This window comes from Photinus pyralis, unplaced genomic scaffold, assembly GCF_008802855.1.
Source record: "Photinus pyralis isolate 1611_PpyrPB1 unplaced genomic scaffold, Ppyr1.3 Ppyr1.4_LG2, whole genome shotgun sequence".
Lineage (NCBI taxonomy): Eukaryota > Metazoa > Arthropoda > Insecta > Coleoptera > Lampyridae > Photinus > Photinus pyralis.
The window spans coordinates 22,415,662-22,434,791 of record NW_022170403.1 but is presented as its reverse complement, the minus strand read 5'-3'; the positions used below and the strand labels follow the sequence as shown (position 1 = coordinate 22,434,791).

The 19,130-nt window shown below is 36.8% G+C and overlaps 1 protein-coding gene across 1 annotated transcript; it reads left to right on the top strand.

The window, feature by feature from the left end:
* The first annotated feature begins 7,668 nt into the window (after positions 1-7,668).
* On the top strand, positions 7,669-18,774 carry LOC116164943 (tubulin-specific chaperone D). The gene is made up of 13 exons (XM_031479204.1): positions 7,669-8,111; positions 8,156-8,427; positions 8,477-8,727; positions 12,706-12,922; positions 12,973-13,121; positions 13,182-13,411; positions 13,462-13,731; positions 13,781-14,102; positions 14,150-14,521; positions 14,573-14,849; positions 17,772-17,967; positions 18,014-18,328; positions 18,378-18,774. The coding sequence occupies exons 1-13, from the start codon at positions 7,740-7,742 to the stop codon at positions 18,651-18,653; spliced, it is 3,519 nt and encodes a 1,172-aa protein (XP_031335064.1). The 5' UTR covers positions 7,669-7,739; the 3' UTR covers positions 18,654-18,774.
* Positions 18,775-19,130: the final 356 nt, after the last annotated feature.

Genomic DNA, 19,130 nt, shown 5'->3' with positions numbered 1-19,130 from the left:
AAGAATTTTTAAAAGATAAATTTGATAACATTTAAGTTTTAAAAGCAACAGTACCTTGTGTGATCATGTTCTCGTGTCCTTTGTCTTTTTTTTTAATATTATGTAATTGTACCTGATGACGTGTGAAAATACTATTGTATAGATCACAAATAATAAAATGAAATGAAATGAAAAAATGAAACGCTAAAAATACCTACTTTAGGTAGCTATACATTATTTTTTTGTTGAAGATGTGAAATTTATGTACAGTACGCACGCTGAGCAATGTAACATAGGTCATTATATAACGCGACCGATAGTTGGATTGAATAACAATAACAACCATCTGCCCTGTACCCAGCTGTTTAACCGCCTTAGAATTAAAGCTATTTAATAAATGAATAAACAATGGTTAAAGGTTAAAGCTTTCTTATTAAGTAAAGCGTTCTATTCTGTTGAAGAGTTTGTGCTTTACGATATGAAAACTTCCATGTATTAATATGTAATTATTAAACTTATTAGCATGTATATTATGTTAGATTTCTTCAATGTTTTGCTGAATGTAAGTTTCTTTTGTTAACTATGCATGAAATAAATATTATTATATCCACCTGAAATGCAATGTAAAAACCCCTTTCCATACGGGCGAAAGTTGCTATCAATAGAATTTATAGTGTTTGCAGGGTTGCCAGATTGCGTATGGCCGTCTGCCGGACATAGGCTACATGAGAAACATAAATCTACATACATTGCGAACATATTAACATCCAGTTTTTTTATTAAAATATTTTTTCTGTTGCGTTAATTTGTGCATTAAAAAATATAATGGGATTAATAGGTATGACATTAAAAAAAAATTAAATATAGTAACAATACAAAAATTGCAACAAAAAACAACAATTTGTTTACCAAAATTGTGAAAGTTACAAACGAAATAGTTACCCAATAAATATTTGAATGTGGTATGTTTTTACCCGGTCATAATTTTGGTTCACGGAGGGATGGTGTCCCGGAATTCAACGCCGTCAATGTGGCAACCCTATTTTCGACGAATCATCGAAGGAAAGTGTACTACATCGACGCATCATAGACCGAGAGCCCGCGTAGAAAATACCTCGTCATAGGGTACAAAAGGTTTGATGTAACTAGGCAGTATAATGACACCGTGTGATTCCAAAATCGCCCGTCTGCCGGCCCGCGGCGGTCAACTTAGCGTGGGGGCGAATTTTGAATACTGTTCCAAATCACATACTACCTCGTCACTGGTACACGTATGATTTTTTTACAATCTGATTCGGAAATGTGCACCAAATTCATAGTTGCAGCAGCAGACGATTTATCTGGGCAACTTTCCCGAGCAGACGCGTTTAAAAACATTCAAAAATTGTTAAATACCTCGTCATAAGGTACACGCTCGAATTATAGCTTAAAATAAAGCTCTTTGAATGTAGAATTTGGGAAAACCATGAAAAACGCGTCAGACGGTCGTATAACTATAGCAGACGCCTTTGAAATTTGTAGCTCCATCTTCGTTTAACGCATTACTCCCCGTGCGGTAAAGCGAGAGCGCTGTCACTCAAGCACGCGCTGCTTGTAAAAACGGATCTACAGCTGGAAGTAGGTACCTACACCTAAATTAAATGCAGGCTTCCACAAATAATAGGATTTATGAAATACAAACCGTTATAAAAGTGTTTAGAATGGCAATATAACAAAAACAAACGAATAGGTACGCAAGGGGTGCGGCGGTAAATGCCAAAACTGAGGGAAATCTTCCATTAAATATCCCCATAACTATCTAAATGAAGGTGTCTTTAAAACTTCATCGATTTATTTTATCAAAATTGCAATGGTTCGTTTTGAAATGAAAGTCTTGTATAGGTATCGTTACGGCATTTACATTATTTTACTATTTTGAATTTTGGCACCATCAATGTGTATTTCTCATTATTTTATCAAAAATTCGTCAATAAATCCAATTAACAAAATCATGTTACGCCATGGAAATTTTCTGAAGAATTGAAACAACGTGCGATCATAAATGAGTTGCTGTCGAGTCGCCTTTGGAAGTTCAAATTAAGCACGATTTCCCATGTAAACAAAAATTCCAAAGGCGACTCGACAGCAACTCATTTTTTATCGCATAGTGGCTTTTGACACAGACGGAATGGGACGCTCAATTATCCATGGACGCTCATTAAAATGTACAATATCGCGTACAAGAGTAAATATTTCCGCTGTAAACGTTGTTTATTATAAAAACTTTTTCCTCAGTGAACTGCATTTTACAAAAAAATTGATGCCAGTTATCAGAAGCTAATATTGATTTGGATTTGAATAACGTTTGAATCTGCTTTTTGTCTTACTCGCCATGGCTAACCATGATTTTGGTAATTGGATTTATTGCCGAATTTGTGCTAAAATAATGAGAAATACACCTGAAAATGAACTATTTCATACATCATTAGATGAGAAAAAAATCTTCTTTCGATTGGAGTCATTATAAACCCTCAAAGTTAACATGGGGAGCAACGATCTACAAAAAACCTTTTTCTTATGTTAATTCTGCATGTTCGATTTTAGTATACGGACCGTGCGGTTTGGGAAAATCAACCCGGTATGTAAATTGCGAGGTAAATTGTGAAGAAGAAGATATATGTTACAAATTTTATAGTTTATGGCTATATACATAGGGAAGTTCAAAACAGCCTCAACTGTATACGTATGCAGAGGGAGACACAAGACTTGTTTTCCGTTTATCGTAAACTGAATTTTCAACTCTTTCAATCAATATCACCTGGTGAATTTTGTTTAGATATTAAAATAAAAATTAATGACATTATATGAAATCACATTACAAAAAACATTGATGGTGCTAAAATTCAAAATAATAAAACAATGTCAAATGCCGTAACGATATACCTATACAAGACTTTCATTTCAAAACGAACCATCGGGTGTAATTTGCAATTTTGGTAAAATGAAACAACGAATATAGATAGATAATAGATAGTTATGGGGATATTTAATGGAAGATTTCCCTTAGTTTTAGTATATACCCCCGCACCCCTAGCGTATTCGTTTTTTTTGTTATATTGCCATTCTAAACACTTTTTATAGCGTTTTTTAATATTTGTGTTCATGTTTTGTAACATAAATCCTATTATTTGTGGAATGCCTACATTTAATTTAGGTGTAGGTACCTACTTCCAGCTGTAGATCTGCTTTACAAGCAGAACGTGCTTGAGTGACAGTGGTCTCGCTTTACCGCACGGGGAGTAATGCGTTAAACGAAGATGGAACTACAAATTTCAAAGGTGTCTGCTATAGTTATGCGACCGTCTGCCGCGTTTTTCATGGTTTTCCCAAATTCTACATTCAAAGAGCTTTATTTTGAGCGTGTAGTACCTCATGACGAGCTATTTAACAATTTTTGAATGTTTGAATGTACGTCTGCTCGGGAAAGTTGCCGCTGCAACTATGAATTTGGTGCACATTTCCGAATCAGATTGCAAAAAATCATACGTGTACCAGTGACGAGGTATTATCTGATTTGGAACAGTTTTTAAAATTCGCCCCCACGCTAAGTTGACCGCCGCGGCCCGGCAGACGGGCGATTTTGGAATCACACGGTGACATTCTACGGCCTAGTTACATCAAACCTTTTGTACCCTATGACGAGGTATTTTCTACGCGGGCTCTCGGTCTATCAACGTTGTTTGATGCTTGATTTGTTGCATTGGTAGTTAAATCTAGACTCCATTCATGCACCGCACTCCAACCAAATCGTGGCATCGATTATGCATAATGTATAGAGCACATGCATCACGCACTGCACCGACCAAACTAATCGACAAATCGCATCAACGTATCGGATCCTCAGAGTAAGAAATAAAGACGGATCAATGCACTAATGTACCTCGGGCTTAAGATCTTATTGTCGTTGTCATTGTCATTGTCGTTCGCAACCTTTAGCACAAAACAGTCTCCTGCATATAGCAGGAGGTGCAAACAGCTTTACCTACCGTTTCTCAAAAATGTATGTATGTATGCATAAAAAAAAAGAAATTGATGTAGATAAGGTGTTCCAAGTAAAACCAGGTGTCAAATTCTTGACAGAATAGCTTCCTAGCTGAAACCAAAAATTGCCAACATATGTACGCAGTTACAGACGGGAAGTTTTAATTGTTCCATAAATAAGAAAATTGCATTTCTGCGCATGCGCAACACGTCTGTAAGTGCATACATATGTTGGCAATTTTTGGTTTCAGCTAGGAAGCTATTCTGTCAAGAATTTGACACCTGGTTTTTAAATGCGAACATAGGAGTTTGTATGCAATGTAATTTCCCTATGTTCGATTAAAAAAAAACACATCAATCTATTGAGTAGTTCAAATGAGTAGTAGATACAATTGACAGTTGTCACATTTTTAAAAATACCGCCGTCCAATTTAATTACGAAATCGGTTAGGTTCAATCGGGTTCAATGAATAATCTTTATTCATTGGTTAGGTTATTAGGTACTTAAAATGTCAAGGAGGACACTTCGAACATTTATTGTAATTGTTTGCGTTATTTATTTTCTTATTTTCTTCATTTATGTATTGAATAGATCAAATTAGTAGAATACCAGGTGCACATGACCTACAAATAATTGAAGGTTGGTTCACAATGAATTGTGATGTCAGCGCGTGCCATGTGAAGTCAAGGGTAAGTTTAAGAAAAATGTATCCTAAAGTTGCTATGGCCTGACATGGCTTATTTAAAAAAAATTGTCAAAGTCCTCGTGTGGGATCGAAGGAACTTCAGCGCATTTTTGTGTGGCAGATCAGTATTCTATTAGCCACATTTGACTCAACCATCAATAAAAGATCTTGTCGAAGGCTACTACATTCACTTTGTCGGTACCCGCTTCCCATTTTCCGCGTGTACCCGCAATTCGCGTTTAATAAGTTTTGACTCCACCATCAGTAAAATCTTGTCGGGGGCTACCATATTCCCTTTGTCGGTATCCATTTCCGATGTCCCGTTCCCTTCCAATGCGCAATTGAAGATTTGAATCCATCATCTGTAAGATCGTGTCGGGGGATACCACATTCCCTTTGACTGTACCCACTTCCGACGTTCCGTTCGCCCGCAATTCGCGTTTGAAGATTTGACTCCACCATCAGTAAGATCGTGTCGCCGGCTACCACATTCCCTTTGGCGGTACCCACCTACGACTACCCGTTCACCCGCAATTCGCGTTTGAAGATTTGACTCCACCATCAGGAAGATCGTGTCGCGGGCTACCACATTCCCTTTGGCGGTACCCACTTCCGACGCTCCGTTCACCCCAAATTCGCGTTTGAAGTTTTCACTCCACCATCCGTTAGATCTTGTCGGAGGCTTTCCTTTTTCGGTGCATACTTATATTACACCCACATTTTGGTGGATTTCGCTAAAAGCCTTCCACAAGATTGTAGTGTACTTAACCCCCAGGTTCTACGCTAACTTCACACTACAAGAACACGGAAATAAAATAAACCCGGCAACGTTTTATAAAATGGCCACCCGAATGACTATTCCCTCTAAAACTAAACAAGTACCCGCTTAAATTTGAAAAGTGGCACGTGATAAAACATCTAAGGCAGGGCCTCCTTACGTTAGTTGTAGACAACGCTTTGACCTGAAGCACAGTAGGGAAGGAATTTTAAATAAAACACTGAAATTGTGAGAAGTTTGTTTAATAATGATCGTAATTATTATGATTGTGAAAACCCGGAAATTTAGTTGATGTACATTAATATAAACAAAACAAACAAAGCCAAAAGGTGTCGTACTCTCGCAAAAAGTCACTGCCAAGGATAAAAAGAGTACGACGTAAGAAAAACCTTGCAGTTTGATTAAAACAGTCCAAAAGTTAATTAACAAAATATTTTGTAAAAGTTTAAGCAGTAGTTAACAAAGATAGTAAATGCATATACACAATGTTGGTTACACTCAAGGTTAAAAGCAAGTTTTTGGGGACAATGGGTCAGGTAGAAGCAGGTACCAAGATTCTGAGAAAGGGTTAAAAGTACAGGATGTGACTCATCTTTGGTGCAATAAAGTCGTTTTGTTGAAAGCAAGATGGAAAACTACATGGCCTTGTAGGCAAATTTGACTAAAAACAAAATATGTGGAAATTAATGAATCGCCACTCATTTATCACACATAGATTCTAAACTGAAGAGCTTTGATTAGCGTAATCTCGCTCCTGCAAGATGGGTAGTCCGCCCCTGGTTTCGGGGTTTCGAACCTACAGTTGGATGTCGAAGACAGTGCACGGAATTAGGTGCCCTAACAAATAAATATAGACTACAGTTTCTTTTTCCACCTTCCCGAGACTGCTTCATTCACGGAGAAAATTGTTAGTAACATACAACAAGTCAGTACATACATCAAACGAATCAGCAATTTCCACATGAGTATTAAAATAAAATGAAAACTTATATGAATGTAACTTCAAGGACAAGACCAAGTAATCAACATCAATAAACATAAATTAAGCAAACATTACACCAAAAATGTAAACAATTAAAAACAATAGCATAACGGTATCACACATATGATTGCATTGCGGTTAAACAAAGTAAATTTCAAAAACAGAGATTCAAACACACAACAAATATAAAATGCGGCATACAAAACACAAATACGATATAAAGAAATGCAAAAATTACTACCTGCATTAAATAACACAAAATAACAACAACCATTTATGGAACGAAACGTTCACGACCGCCATTCGAGACAAGATCCCAAACGTAACTCCCGTTCGTGCTTTCTAGGTGGCGCAGGCAACTTTTTTCCCACCTAGAAATTGCATGGTTGCCAACTCTCAAAAATGTATGTATCGTCGTAAGCTGTATATACAGGGTGGAACCTTTCAAGATAGTACTTAATTTTTGGGGCACTTCTCATTACTCAAGCTTCTATTGGCGACACGAGAAAGAGAGACAGCGATTCGAGATTTACGAACCGTTAAACCGCGTGACAAAATTCGCAACGGAAGGTAAAAGGCGCCCGAAGTTGACTACCTCTCGAAGACGCGCGCGCGGGCCTTGAAAAAGGTCGTTAATTTCGCCCCTAGGACAAAAAACAAAATTCCGCCATGCAGGAGTTGTGCGCGTTTACAACATCTTTACGACGACACCAATTTGAAAAGAATCGGACCAAAACTGTAGTAGAAAATAGCAAAAAACTGAAAAACCTTCACGTTAGTAAACTACGCTCGAGGATGACGCCCAGATGTCGCCAACCCCACATCATGTAGCCCTGTCCCTAAGGTTGACCAATTACACGGCCTTATAGATACACGTACACCCGTTGGCTTTCTACAAGAGTTCTTCTACGCGGCCACATTTGCTGCCAGCCAGCCAGCCAGTCAGCCAAAGTGAGATTAAAAGCTACTTTTTACAAATAAATTTGCAAAAATGCGCTAAAAATCTTACCGAGCGCTCTAATTGCTCCAGTGATCACGTGCCCGTTTCCACCGTACCATTGTATATGTATTATATACAATGACCGTACGCTCTACTCCCCCAGAAAAGATAATCGAACGCACCTTGTATAATCACTTCGGTGTCGCTCAAGGGTGTATAACGCAAACGCAACACAGTACGCAGGTGTAAACCATCCTTCACTCCTTGTTGTTGTCATCTTTCATAGTCGAAGTTGTCTGCTGTCATCCGTTTGTCAAATTTGTACTTTTTGTTTTAAAATAAATTATTGAAAGCATGTCTATAAAACCAGAGAAATCTGAAGATATAATTCATAAAGATGAGGAACCGTTTGGATTGGGATGTGCCCTAGAATACTTTGCTGAAGTCGATGAAGTTATGAAAATGATTGATAATTTAAAAACGGTTGTTTTTGATCAGACCTCCATCAATGAAAGAGCATATGAAAGATTCACTTTTATTTTGGGACAATATCAAGAACAACCACACTTGTTAGACTCTCACATCGATCAGTTATTAGATAAATTTATAACGTTGATTAGAGATAGGTCAATTTCTGATAAAGCGAAACATGCAGTGTTTAAGTATATGTTCGTGGTTATTAAAGTTAGGGGCTACAAAGTTATAGTGCGCCATTTACCTCATGAGGTCAGCTATTGTCAAATTTTCTTATTTTCATTGGCAAATTGTAGGTATCCGATTTTGAACCAGTTTTGCAATTGTTGGAATTGCAAGACAAGGAAGACTCTGAGACATGGTCAACTCGATACGTATTACTCTTATGGCTTTCAATCATAGTCATGATTCCTTTTCATATGTCTCGTTTAGACGGCTTCAACTCCTCAAGCGATGACAGTCAAAAACCTATAATGAGTCGTGTAATGAATGTATGTAAGCAGTATGCACTTGTTCCCGACAAATGTAGAGATGCGGCAGCTTATTTAGCTGCTAGATTTTTAACTAGGTACGGTAACTTAGGATTTTTATAGAGTGTCTAATGGATTTACTTACAGATATGATGTGAAGGAACAACATTTGTCTTCTTTTTTTGAATGGGCGTGTAAATTAAGCATTGCATCTGACAGTATAGTTTTTGTTAAGTACGGGTGTTTGGCATCTGTGGCTATGGTATTAAAACATGGAAAAAGAGAAGACTTAATTCACCATGCTCCTTATTTATTGAAGTGGATTATTAATGCTGAATTTAAAGTTAATCCTGGCACCAACATTCAAAAACTTGTTTACAAAAACATTCAACGGATAGGTAACTTAATATAAATAATTGCCTGTTTAACACTGGTAATTCCTCATGCTCTTCTTAATCTGCTCTAACGTTTCTTTAAATTATCCATTGTGTGGTACACTTCTGCAGTTTTCCTTTCTCAGAAGCAAAGTTAACCAATTTCCCATGCCTTCTACAGAGTATCTATCTTTCTAGTTCTCTAGTTTAGTGACTATCAGACATTTTTTCTTTAATCCTCCTAGCCAAATCTCCCTCCATTGCTACAGCCTCCTTATATAGAAGACAAGGTTTCATTGCTTTTCCTTTATCCCTTACGTTTTTTAAACCTTTTTAGGTGGGTAATTTAGGGCCACTCCCGCAACACCATAAAGCTCGATTTAAAGTTTTCTTTATATAATTTCTGTACTATAACATTGCTATCACGACGCTCCAAGTTTTTCACTGTATGCCGTCTCTCCAGTCTCTATTTTCGCAATCAGTAGTTTATTGTTTCTTTGCGTTTTTTTTTTTAATTTCTTTATCCGTTCATTACACCAACTTTTTCAATTCTCTCTTTCATGTACGCAATTATCGCTCATTTCTCCTTCTTTGTGCTTGTGTAGCTTTTGGGGCTTGTTCATCGACCATTCTCTCTCTTACTGGAAGATCGTATTCCCCGAGGTATTCCCCTTTTGTCTCCACCTGTCTGATCCTTCTCTTCATCCCAGTTTGTTGATACTCTTTGCACCAGGACCCTCCAAGAAGGTGTTTTTTCATCCACCCTTCTCAATTTGATCACATTATTGCATACCTTCACGTCTATGTCGGGGATACTACAAGAGAACTTTTGACCTACTATTGCCAAATGTGACTATTTCTCAACCTTGATACACATGTACTACAAACTGTGGTCTGTTTCTCATTTATTTATTTTCTAAAGTTGAATGTTACAGAATGAGTTGAGAAATAATTTCCCCCATTTTTCTTTGGCCATTTTTAGGTGTAGGTTCATGATGTCAAAATTGTTTATCATAGTCATTGAAGTAGTAGGTATACTCCTTAGACAAGAAAAGAGAGAGGATTGATAACGCGTATATACGCTGTCGTTTGAATTTTGTGGTATAAAATAGTTGACGGCCATTATTTTGATGCCAAAAGTTGTTTGTGTCACCAACGAGGTCACCAACATTTATTTCTATCTTAAAGGGTGAAATTTATGAATTATAGACAGTGTTTGTGACTTTATTAGTTATTTGTTCAGCTCGAGGTTCAGCTTATAAATGTCAAGTTATACTTTGTATGGGGGCTACATGGAAGAACAGTGTTTTGTGCGCTGAATGTAGTCCCTTTCCCCGAGGTTAGTTTTTTTTAAAAATATATATTTCTTTTGTTATTTATACAAACTTAAGGGGAATAAAAGCGTATTATTATTATAAATGTAAAAGCCGTAGTGGCAAAAAGGAGCCAGGAATTTCGTTTCAAAGGCAAAGATTCGTTTGGTAAATTTTAGAGCAAACTGTCTTCTTCATAATTTTTACGCTTTCCGCTATTATTCAGTAGATGCTTTTACATATATGTAGCAAAATATGTTGTTAATAATTTTTATCATTTGAAATCGTTTAAAGTAACTTTTTATTAAAAAAATTGGGTTAATAACTGGGCAAGTTACCGTTATTTGAGTGGTGTTCCAGTGGCGGCAGGCGATTTAATACAAACACTTAGTCTCTCTCGCCTGACGCGCCATTTACGCGAATGAATTCATAAGTAGTTGTCTGAGAGTCTCATGGACAATCACCGTCGTACGTATGCAGTTCATTTTAAGCGCTGAGTTTCTTTATTAAAGTCAGCGCCCAAGCACTCACCGAAAAACGAAATTAATGGTGACTACGCGACAACCCGAGGGTTTTGGATAACATTTTACATCAAGGGGATATTGCAACAGCAAATCTTTTTTACACGTGCAAGAGTAAAAAATGTACCTATTGTACTTAGATTTAGAAAAACGCTCGGAAAAACGTAAAAATACATTTAAGGGTATCAGACTTTCTTGAACAATTTTCAATTTTGATGCACTTCTGGTGTGTGAATATGAGTGCGTTACCCATAACCACAATTGAATTTTGATGGTAACCTTGGTATGAGCTGCACCTCTAGGCATTGCATTCATTGGAACATCATGGTAATCCTCCTTGCACAGTTCTTCTTAAAATACACTGATCAGTTTTATTAAAATCAGTCTTGTTTGTTTGATCATCGTTCAGCTTAATCCGATTCGTTGCATTTTTTAAATATAAATCGAATCCACCTGCCAAATTCAACGGAAGCTAACTAGGTTTCATAAGGAAACTTCAATGACAAGGTTCTTTTTGTTGAATTATATTGCGAGCTTCAAAATGAACAACTTTTCTCGAAACCCATGACTTGGGGCTTCTGAAACAATTTTTGCATCAATTAATTCTATAGAATTCAACATAAGGTTAGGTATAGTTTTACATCAAAAAACCCTTTATGTATAATATTACATACCTCGAGACATAAATCCAAGCTCTTGAAAAAGACGAGTTTGTATAATTGGAGACGGGAAACGCAAAACAAAGCAAACACAGGAACACAAGACGTGAAGCGTAAACTGTCAAAACAGTACCATTATTCAGTTTAGAATACTCGGAGCACGGACTGTACCGCGTCGTTCTAAAGGCTTTCTATTGACCAATTTGAATTATTATGAAAGTAGTTCACATATTTTCCGGTGACATTAAACCAAGGATTAAACTCTAAATATATAATTCTCAACTATTACAATTAGTAAAGTAATTAATATTTACTGTTTTAATAAATTTTATTTGCATTCGTCCTATAAAAGGAATAATTTTTATCACCCAACAATGCTGTTTGTATGTCAAGACACTGGCAGACGTGCCTTGGTGACAAGTAGTAACAGTTTTATTGAAAGTATTACCTGTCCTCTCTCTTTCCTTGTCTAAGGTGTACCCCGTTCAATAGTTATTGTCCCATATAGGCAATGTTAGGGTGATGAAATTCCAGTATTATTGCCTGAGTATCAAGATTACATCCCGAGGCGCTTGCGCCTAGGGGTGTAGAGGTGCGAAGGCAATAATGGACTTGTCTACCGTGGTATATACAGGGTGGTGACTTGCGTAACGCATCATAGGGATTTCAATGTAAAATTCATAACATGCGATTATTGGCTCCCCAAATTATTTTAGAGCAAAAATGTATTAAGGTTTTTTGTAGAAAAATTTTTTTTACGTCAATCAACCGTATTAGTTTTCAATTTTTTGCATAATAAAGACGGAAAATTGGAAAAATAAAACCCCCATCTTTTTCAATAATCTGTGATGCCATGGAATTTCATAATACAAAAACTACGCCAATATCCGTCATGCCATGGAATGTCTGCTATAAAACAAATCAAATTCTATCAAAAAGTATTATATTTTGAACAGCAAATTCAACATAAAGAAAGATCAAATTACTAAAAACGCTTTCCTAATATAACAATTTACAATAAATGTTCGAATAAGTCACCATCAACTGCAAGACAGTAACCAAGTCGATTATAAAATCCATTTCGAACTTCTGCTAATTCACAACTGGATATCTTTTCGTTTTAGAAAATTCCATGGCATCGCTGATTATTGAAAAAGATGCGGGTTTTATTTTTCCAATTTTCCGTCTTTATTATGCAAAAAATTGAAAACTAATACGGTTGATTGACGTAAAAATTTTTTTCCTACAAAAAACCTTAATACATTTTTGCTCTAAAATAATTTGGGGAGCCAATAATCGCATGTTATGAATTTTACATTGAAATCCCTATGGTGCGTTACGCAAGTCACCACCCTGTATACTATTTTTTTATTAGTAGTACAAAATTCAATTGCTACCTTCCGAGGCAATAACTATTGAACCTTGAACAGTGTATGTATGATATATCATGTATGATTATATCATTTGAAAAGAGTAAAGCTTGAATTGTTAAATGAATTTACATTTTAGGTTTGATATTTTTACCTGCTCGAATTGCTACTTGGAGGTATCAACGCGGAAGCAGATCTTTAATGGCAAATTTACATGCAGGTGACTACAGATCTGGAACTTTTAGTACTTCATTGCCATGTGATGAGTGTGAGGAAAATATTAACGTTCCAGATGAAGTAGAAGAGGTTGTTGATCAATTGTTTCAAGGATTAGGTTCTAGTGACTGTGTTGTAAGGTATTTATAGAAAATTCCATCAAGGAACATTGTTGATGTATTGGTTACAGATGGTCAGCAGCGAAGGGAATTGGACGAGTTACAGGTCGTCTGCCTAAAGAGCTGGCAGACGAGGTAGTGGGATCTGTATTAGAACTGTTTAATCCTAGGGAAAGTGATGGTACATGGCATGGTGCTTGTCTTGCACTTGCAGAGCTAGGTAACACATCTTGGGGTTTTCTCTAGGGTTTTCTTCACTACAGGTGACATTGATTATTAGGGCGAAGAGGGTTGATTTTACCTCAAAGGCTACCGGAAGTTGTACCTGTGATACTAAAAGCTTTAGATTACGATGAACCTAGGGGATATTCGTCTGTTGGCTCTCATATACGAGATTCAGCATGCTACGTTTGCTGGTCCTTTGCCAGAGCTTACGAAATGGAGGTCCTCAGACCTTTCGTTAAAGACATTGCGGCTGCTTTACTTGTGGTTACATGCTTTGATAGAGAAGTATGTACAAGCACTAGATAGATTCTTGTTAATTTTTTTAATCTTTGCAGATCAATTGTAGACGAGCTGCTTCGGCTGCTTTTCAAGAGAATGTTGGACGCCAAGGTACCTTTCCTCATGGCATCGACATTTTGACAACTGCAGATTTCTTTGAAGTCAGCATACGCAATAATGCGTATTTGCATATAAGTGTTTACATTGCGCAGTTTGTCGAGTATACTGTGCCACTTATCAAACATCTGGTTGATAGAAAAGTAGAACATTGGGATATTGCAATTAGAGAATTAACTGCGAAAGCTTTACATAATTTAACGCCAAGGGTAAATAAGCAAAACACAAAAACTATTGCAATAGTCTTTACTTTGGCAGGCACATGATTATATGGTACAGACAGTATTAGGTAATTTATTCAAAAAAACCGAAAGTATTGATTTAAATAGGCGACATGGAGCAGTGTTAGCTATTGGTGAAATTATATATGCATTGTCTAAACTAGCCGAAGAACAGAATTTGAAACTAGAAACTCTTCTTGGACCTGATTTAATAGAATCAGCACAGAATCTCATTCCAAATTTTCAAGAGCGATTTTATTTTCGAGGGTTGGGTGGGGAATTAATGAGGCATGCATGTTGTGATTTTATTAACAAATGCTCATTGGCTCATATGCCTTTCCATGGGCATTGCGTGATAGGTAAGGCTTAATTCAATTTTAATGTTATATATGTAGCTTCTTTTCAGACGAATGGCTCAAGTTGTTAAATGAGTGTTTGACTTATGATGTAACGAATATACGAATGGGAGCGGTCGATGCACTTCCTGCATTTTTGAACGAATACTATGTTGCTAAATCTCAACAAGATCAATCAGTTGTTATTAAAAATTACATAGATTCTTTGTCCTCAAGTGTTCAAGTGATAAGAATGGGACACGCGCTTGCTTTAGGGGCAATGCCTTCATTCATATTACTGCCACATCTACAAATAATAGTAGATGCCTTAGTAACTGCAACTCATATAACGCCTGATACATTAAAATGGGCGGAAAGTAGGAGAGACGCCATTAAAGGGCTCACTTCTATTTGTGTTACAATGGAAGATTGTATGCAAAAAGGTAATTATAAAGTTGTATTTAATTGGACCACATTGAATTGAAATTTTGTAGAATTTTTGGAAGAATATTTAAACAAGTGCTACACAACATTTTTAAGTGGTCTCTCAGAATATACACAGGATAATCGTGGCGATATCGGTGCTTGGGTACGCGAAGCATCAGTGTCAGCCTTACACACATTAACACTATTACTCGCTAAACATAAACCTGATGTGCTAACGTCCGAATTAGTTCCGAAGATAATGTCAGGCGTGGCACAACAGGCTGTAGAGAAAATTGATAGAACTCGCGCACTGGCAGGAAAAATATTCTATAGCTTTATTCATAGGTATGAATAGCACTATAATGAGAATATTAGTAATTTGAATATATGTTGAGGTTGTTGGATAATAATTTTAATCCATCAGCTTATATAGACTTTTTAGACAAAGGCAAACAAAAATGCTAAAACATCCATTTGTTTGGGTGTGAAGGGCATTTTTTAAAATCGAAGGCCGATTCAGAGTTCCGTAATGGTAAGCGGTAAGAGGTAACGATAAGAAATAAGAAAAATAAACATTCAAATTATAATGGTGACATTCAGAATTTTTATAAAGGATTGGACAGCTGCACGCAGTGTTGTCGTTTTCATATCTTTTTATTAAGATGAGAAGGCATTCGACCGTTAAACATTTGTGTTGAAGGTGTATTAACACTAGAAGCGCTATGATTATGATTTCGTCACTATCCATATTCGTTTACCTACGTCTATGAAAAGCAAACTAACCTTTGGTAAGTACTATACGAGGTTAGACAATTAAGTAATGAGACTGATTTTATTGCCGCGCTTGTAGCGAAATTGCGACCTTGAAATTCCTTTCCCCTTCCTCGGCATCCTTCCCTTTTCCATTGATTTGATATGCTTACCATCGCTCTTTTGTTTAGTTCACCTGCTGGTCGTGTTGGTGGTGCTCGTCACTAAAATGGAGCAGCAAAATCGAGAGCAACGCGTCTCGATACAATTTTGCGCCAGATTGGGCGAAACAGCTTCGGAAACGTTCACTAAAATCGTAAAAATGCATAGTGATAGTGCTCTTAGTCGTGCCCAGGTGTTTCGATGGCATAAAGAGTTTAAGTAGGGGCGTGAAAGCATAGAAGACGAGGCGCGGAGCGGAAGACCAGTCGAGGTGCGGACTGAGGCGAATTCACAGCGAGTGCTCGCCCTAATCCATGCACATGGCGTTTAACCGTTCGAATGTTGACCTCCGAACTGGGTATGAACCGTGAAACAGTCAGACAAATTTTCACCGACGATTTTGGAATGAAGAAGTTGTGCGCGAAGATAGTTCCAAAGAACCTTTCTGAGGAGCAAATGCAGCATTGAATGACCGTCGCAGAAGACTGTTTGGAGCATGTGGAAAACGATCTCACGCTGCTTGATCGAGTTATTATAGGCGATGAGAGCTGGTTTTTCCAATACGATTCGGAAACCAAACGCCAAATTCACAATGGTTGTCTTCGCACGCCCCTCGCCCGAAATAAGCTCTCATGAACAAGTCAAAGGTAAAAACGATGATCATTACCTTTTTTGATAGCCGTGGAATCGTCTACAAAGAATTTGTTCCACTGGGACAAACCGTAAATTAAGTCTACTATCGCCAAGTACTCGAAAGATTGCGACAGGGTGCGGCCCAGACATCGCAAACAACTGGATCCTTTATCACGACAACGGGCCTTGCCACACCGCCCTCAGCATATCCCAGTATTTGACCTCTAAAGGAATGCTATGTTCCAACAGCCGCCTTATTCGCGCGATATATGGCACCCTGTGACTTTTTTGTGTTCCCTAGAGCATAATCGGTGGTCAAAGGAACCCATTTTAAGTTGATTACGGACATCCAAGCCGGCGTGAGGAGGGTACTCGCAGACATCCCAGTCGAAGTATTCCAGAAATGTTAGGAAGCGTGGGAAACGCGCTGGAATCGTTTATAGCTGCCCAAGTGAAGGGGATGGCAGAGCTGTAGAATAATTTTTAAATATACGGTTTTTATGGAATCAATCTCATTACTTAATTGTTCACCTCGTAACTTCAAACGTAAGTAACCACAAGGACGTCAGTTTGACAACATATGACGCAAACGAGAAAATCAAATCACGCATGTGCAACGAACCAATTGTTTTACGGTCTTCCCTTACCTCTTACGGACCTACATTACCGCTTATTTCTTATTTCGTACCTCATACCGTTACGGTACTCTGAATCGGCCTTTTATTCATTCAGTAGAAATGTAGTTTTTAGAAGAAGTTAGCATGAGAAACGGATGGCCAAATATGTTTTGTTGTACAGATACCTTCACTATATAACATGTAATCAAAATGCAGTGATAAAAAACTTAAAAATTGCTTTACAAAAAAGAAACAGAATAAGTGTTTTTCAAATAATGCCATTGCTTTATTGATATTACAGCGCAGAGAGCTATGCAAGTAAATTCTATAATGTTTGTGCAGCTATACTAAAGTTTAATGTGATTTGATGGAGTGGTTTTGTTTTTATGAGGAGCTAAATTTATCCTTAGTGCGGAAAACTCAATAAAGCGGAATTTTTTATAGTGCTCTTGACATCCAACTATCTTAAAAAATGTTGTTACACATAGTTATACATTGTGCACATGCTATGTAAAGAAAAAACTCATTTGTAGTACTCATTTACACTTGTCGAGACCTTCCAATACTCAAAATATTTACTCTTAATGACCTTCGGATAAGCCTCATCTAAATGTTTTATTTTCCCATGACATTCTGTTCTTGAGATCAGGAATTATAACCGATCTCGCTAAGGGGGAAGGAAGTTATGTAAAACTATTTCTTTTGTCAAGTCATTTGAAAGCCACCCTCCCCATCTTCCAAAATGTTAGCCAATATCAACCGTCCATTTTTAATTGTTGGCCTTCAAAATCGTACGTTTGAGTATTTTCCTAGAAAAATGCTGCTATGATACAAATATTTGAATGTCTGGTTAAAGGTATGATTTCTTAATTGTTTTGGGATGCTTGCAGAAAAAGATTGTGTCCAAAGTACATTTCAAGCACTCGGGAGTTGTTTCACGTTCTGACTGAGTTCTGTCACTAGTAATGAAAGTATTTTATTTACCACTGTACAACAAAACCTTCTTCATAGATTAAGAAGCCTTTGGAACAAGTTTCTGTTTTAGCAATACACATGTCTTTGTATTACAAATTGTACTCTTTTGCCGTCAATGGATTTTTTTTAGTAAACCTGATGTTCCAAACATCCCAAGCAAGAGTACTTTATTGAGTCTGTTCCCTGAAGACGAATGTGAGCTTTTAAACTGGAACTCTGCTGCGATTACATTCCCAAAATTTGTTAAGCTAATTGAACTACCTGCATATACATACAACATGCTACTTGGATTCGTATGTAGTGTTGGAGGCTTAACGGAGACATTAGTAAGCAAAACTTATTCTTAATTAAGCTGTGAACATTTCTTTTAAGGTTAAAAATTCAAGCACGTGCTTATTTGAGTTTTTTCAATTAGAGGAAAACCAGAAAGGTTTATCGCAAATTGTTCATTATTGTGACGCAATCTACCAAATATTTTTTGATTATCAGAGAAATGATCGAATATCGATTCCCATGTTTAGATTTTTAAGTAAAATCATGGGGTCCGGCTGTATAACAAACGTTATAACTGATGCAAACTCTGAATTTCCTCAAAAAATTTTAAAGTTGATTCAATTAGAACTGGCAGGTTGTAAAAACATTTACAAATTAATTGATGGAATCGATTTATTGTGTCAGTTTATTCAGGTTTGAGTTGCTTGAGAAGCAAATATATCACTGATATTATTATTTGTAGATCAAGAGTAAGGTTTGCAGTACTGCTTTGGTACAACTTAGTATCTTACTCTGCCATCGGCAAAGTTACGTAAGAAAAGCTACATCTGGTCGTCTATACGAATCCCTTATTGTTTATGGAGAAAGCAGTACTATTCCCGAAGAAAATTTGGACGAAGCAATGAATCTGTTATCTTCTACAAACTGGGAAGAATCCGTTGAGGCTGTGAAACCAATAAGAAATACTTTATGCAATCTAATGAGTATTAATGTGCCAGTACCTAAGAGGAAGGCATAATATCAAAATCAATGATATTAATAATATTAACACTCACTAAAGCACGGAATAACGCAATTTTTTACTGTTAATTTTATTTTTATAAATATTTATGTTTTTTAATTAAAATTTTTGCAGCTTACATATTCCACAGATGACTCTCCTCATGTCTATAGTTTGTTTATTCATTTGTGGTTATTCCGCTTTTAGAGCAAGGAATTTTATTTCTGGATATTAGTGTGACTGACGAACTATAAAGTCATTGGTCAACTGTTTAGCAGGTAAACTGTAAGTGGTTGAGAAAATAAAATTGTATTGTTTACCATTACTCATACATCAACGCTGACAACTGCAGGCCTACCTGTATACATACGAACGAACTATCTGGCATATGTGAACGTTTCAAAATTCAAGCTGAAGTGATACGCTGCTATTAAGGTCGATTCACATTTTACCGAACATCAATGTCACTTCCTTAACAAGGCACAATAAGCGTGA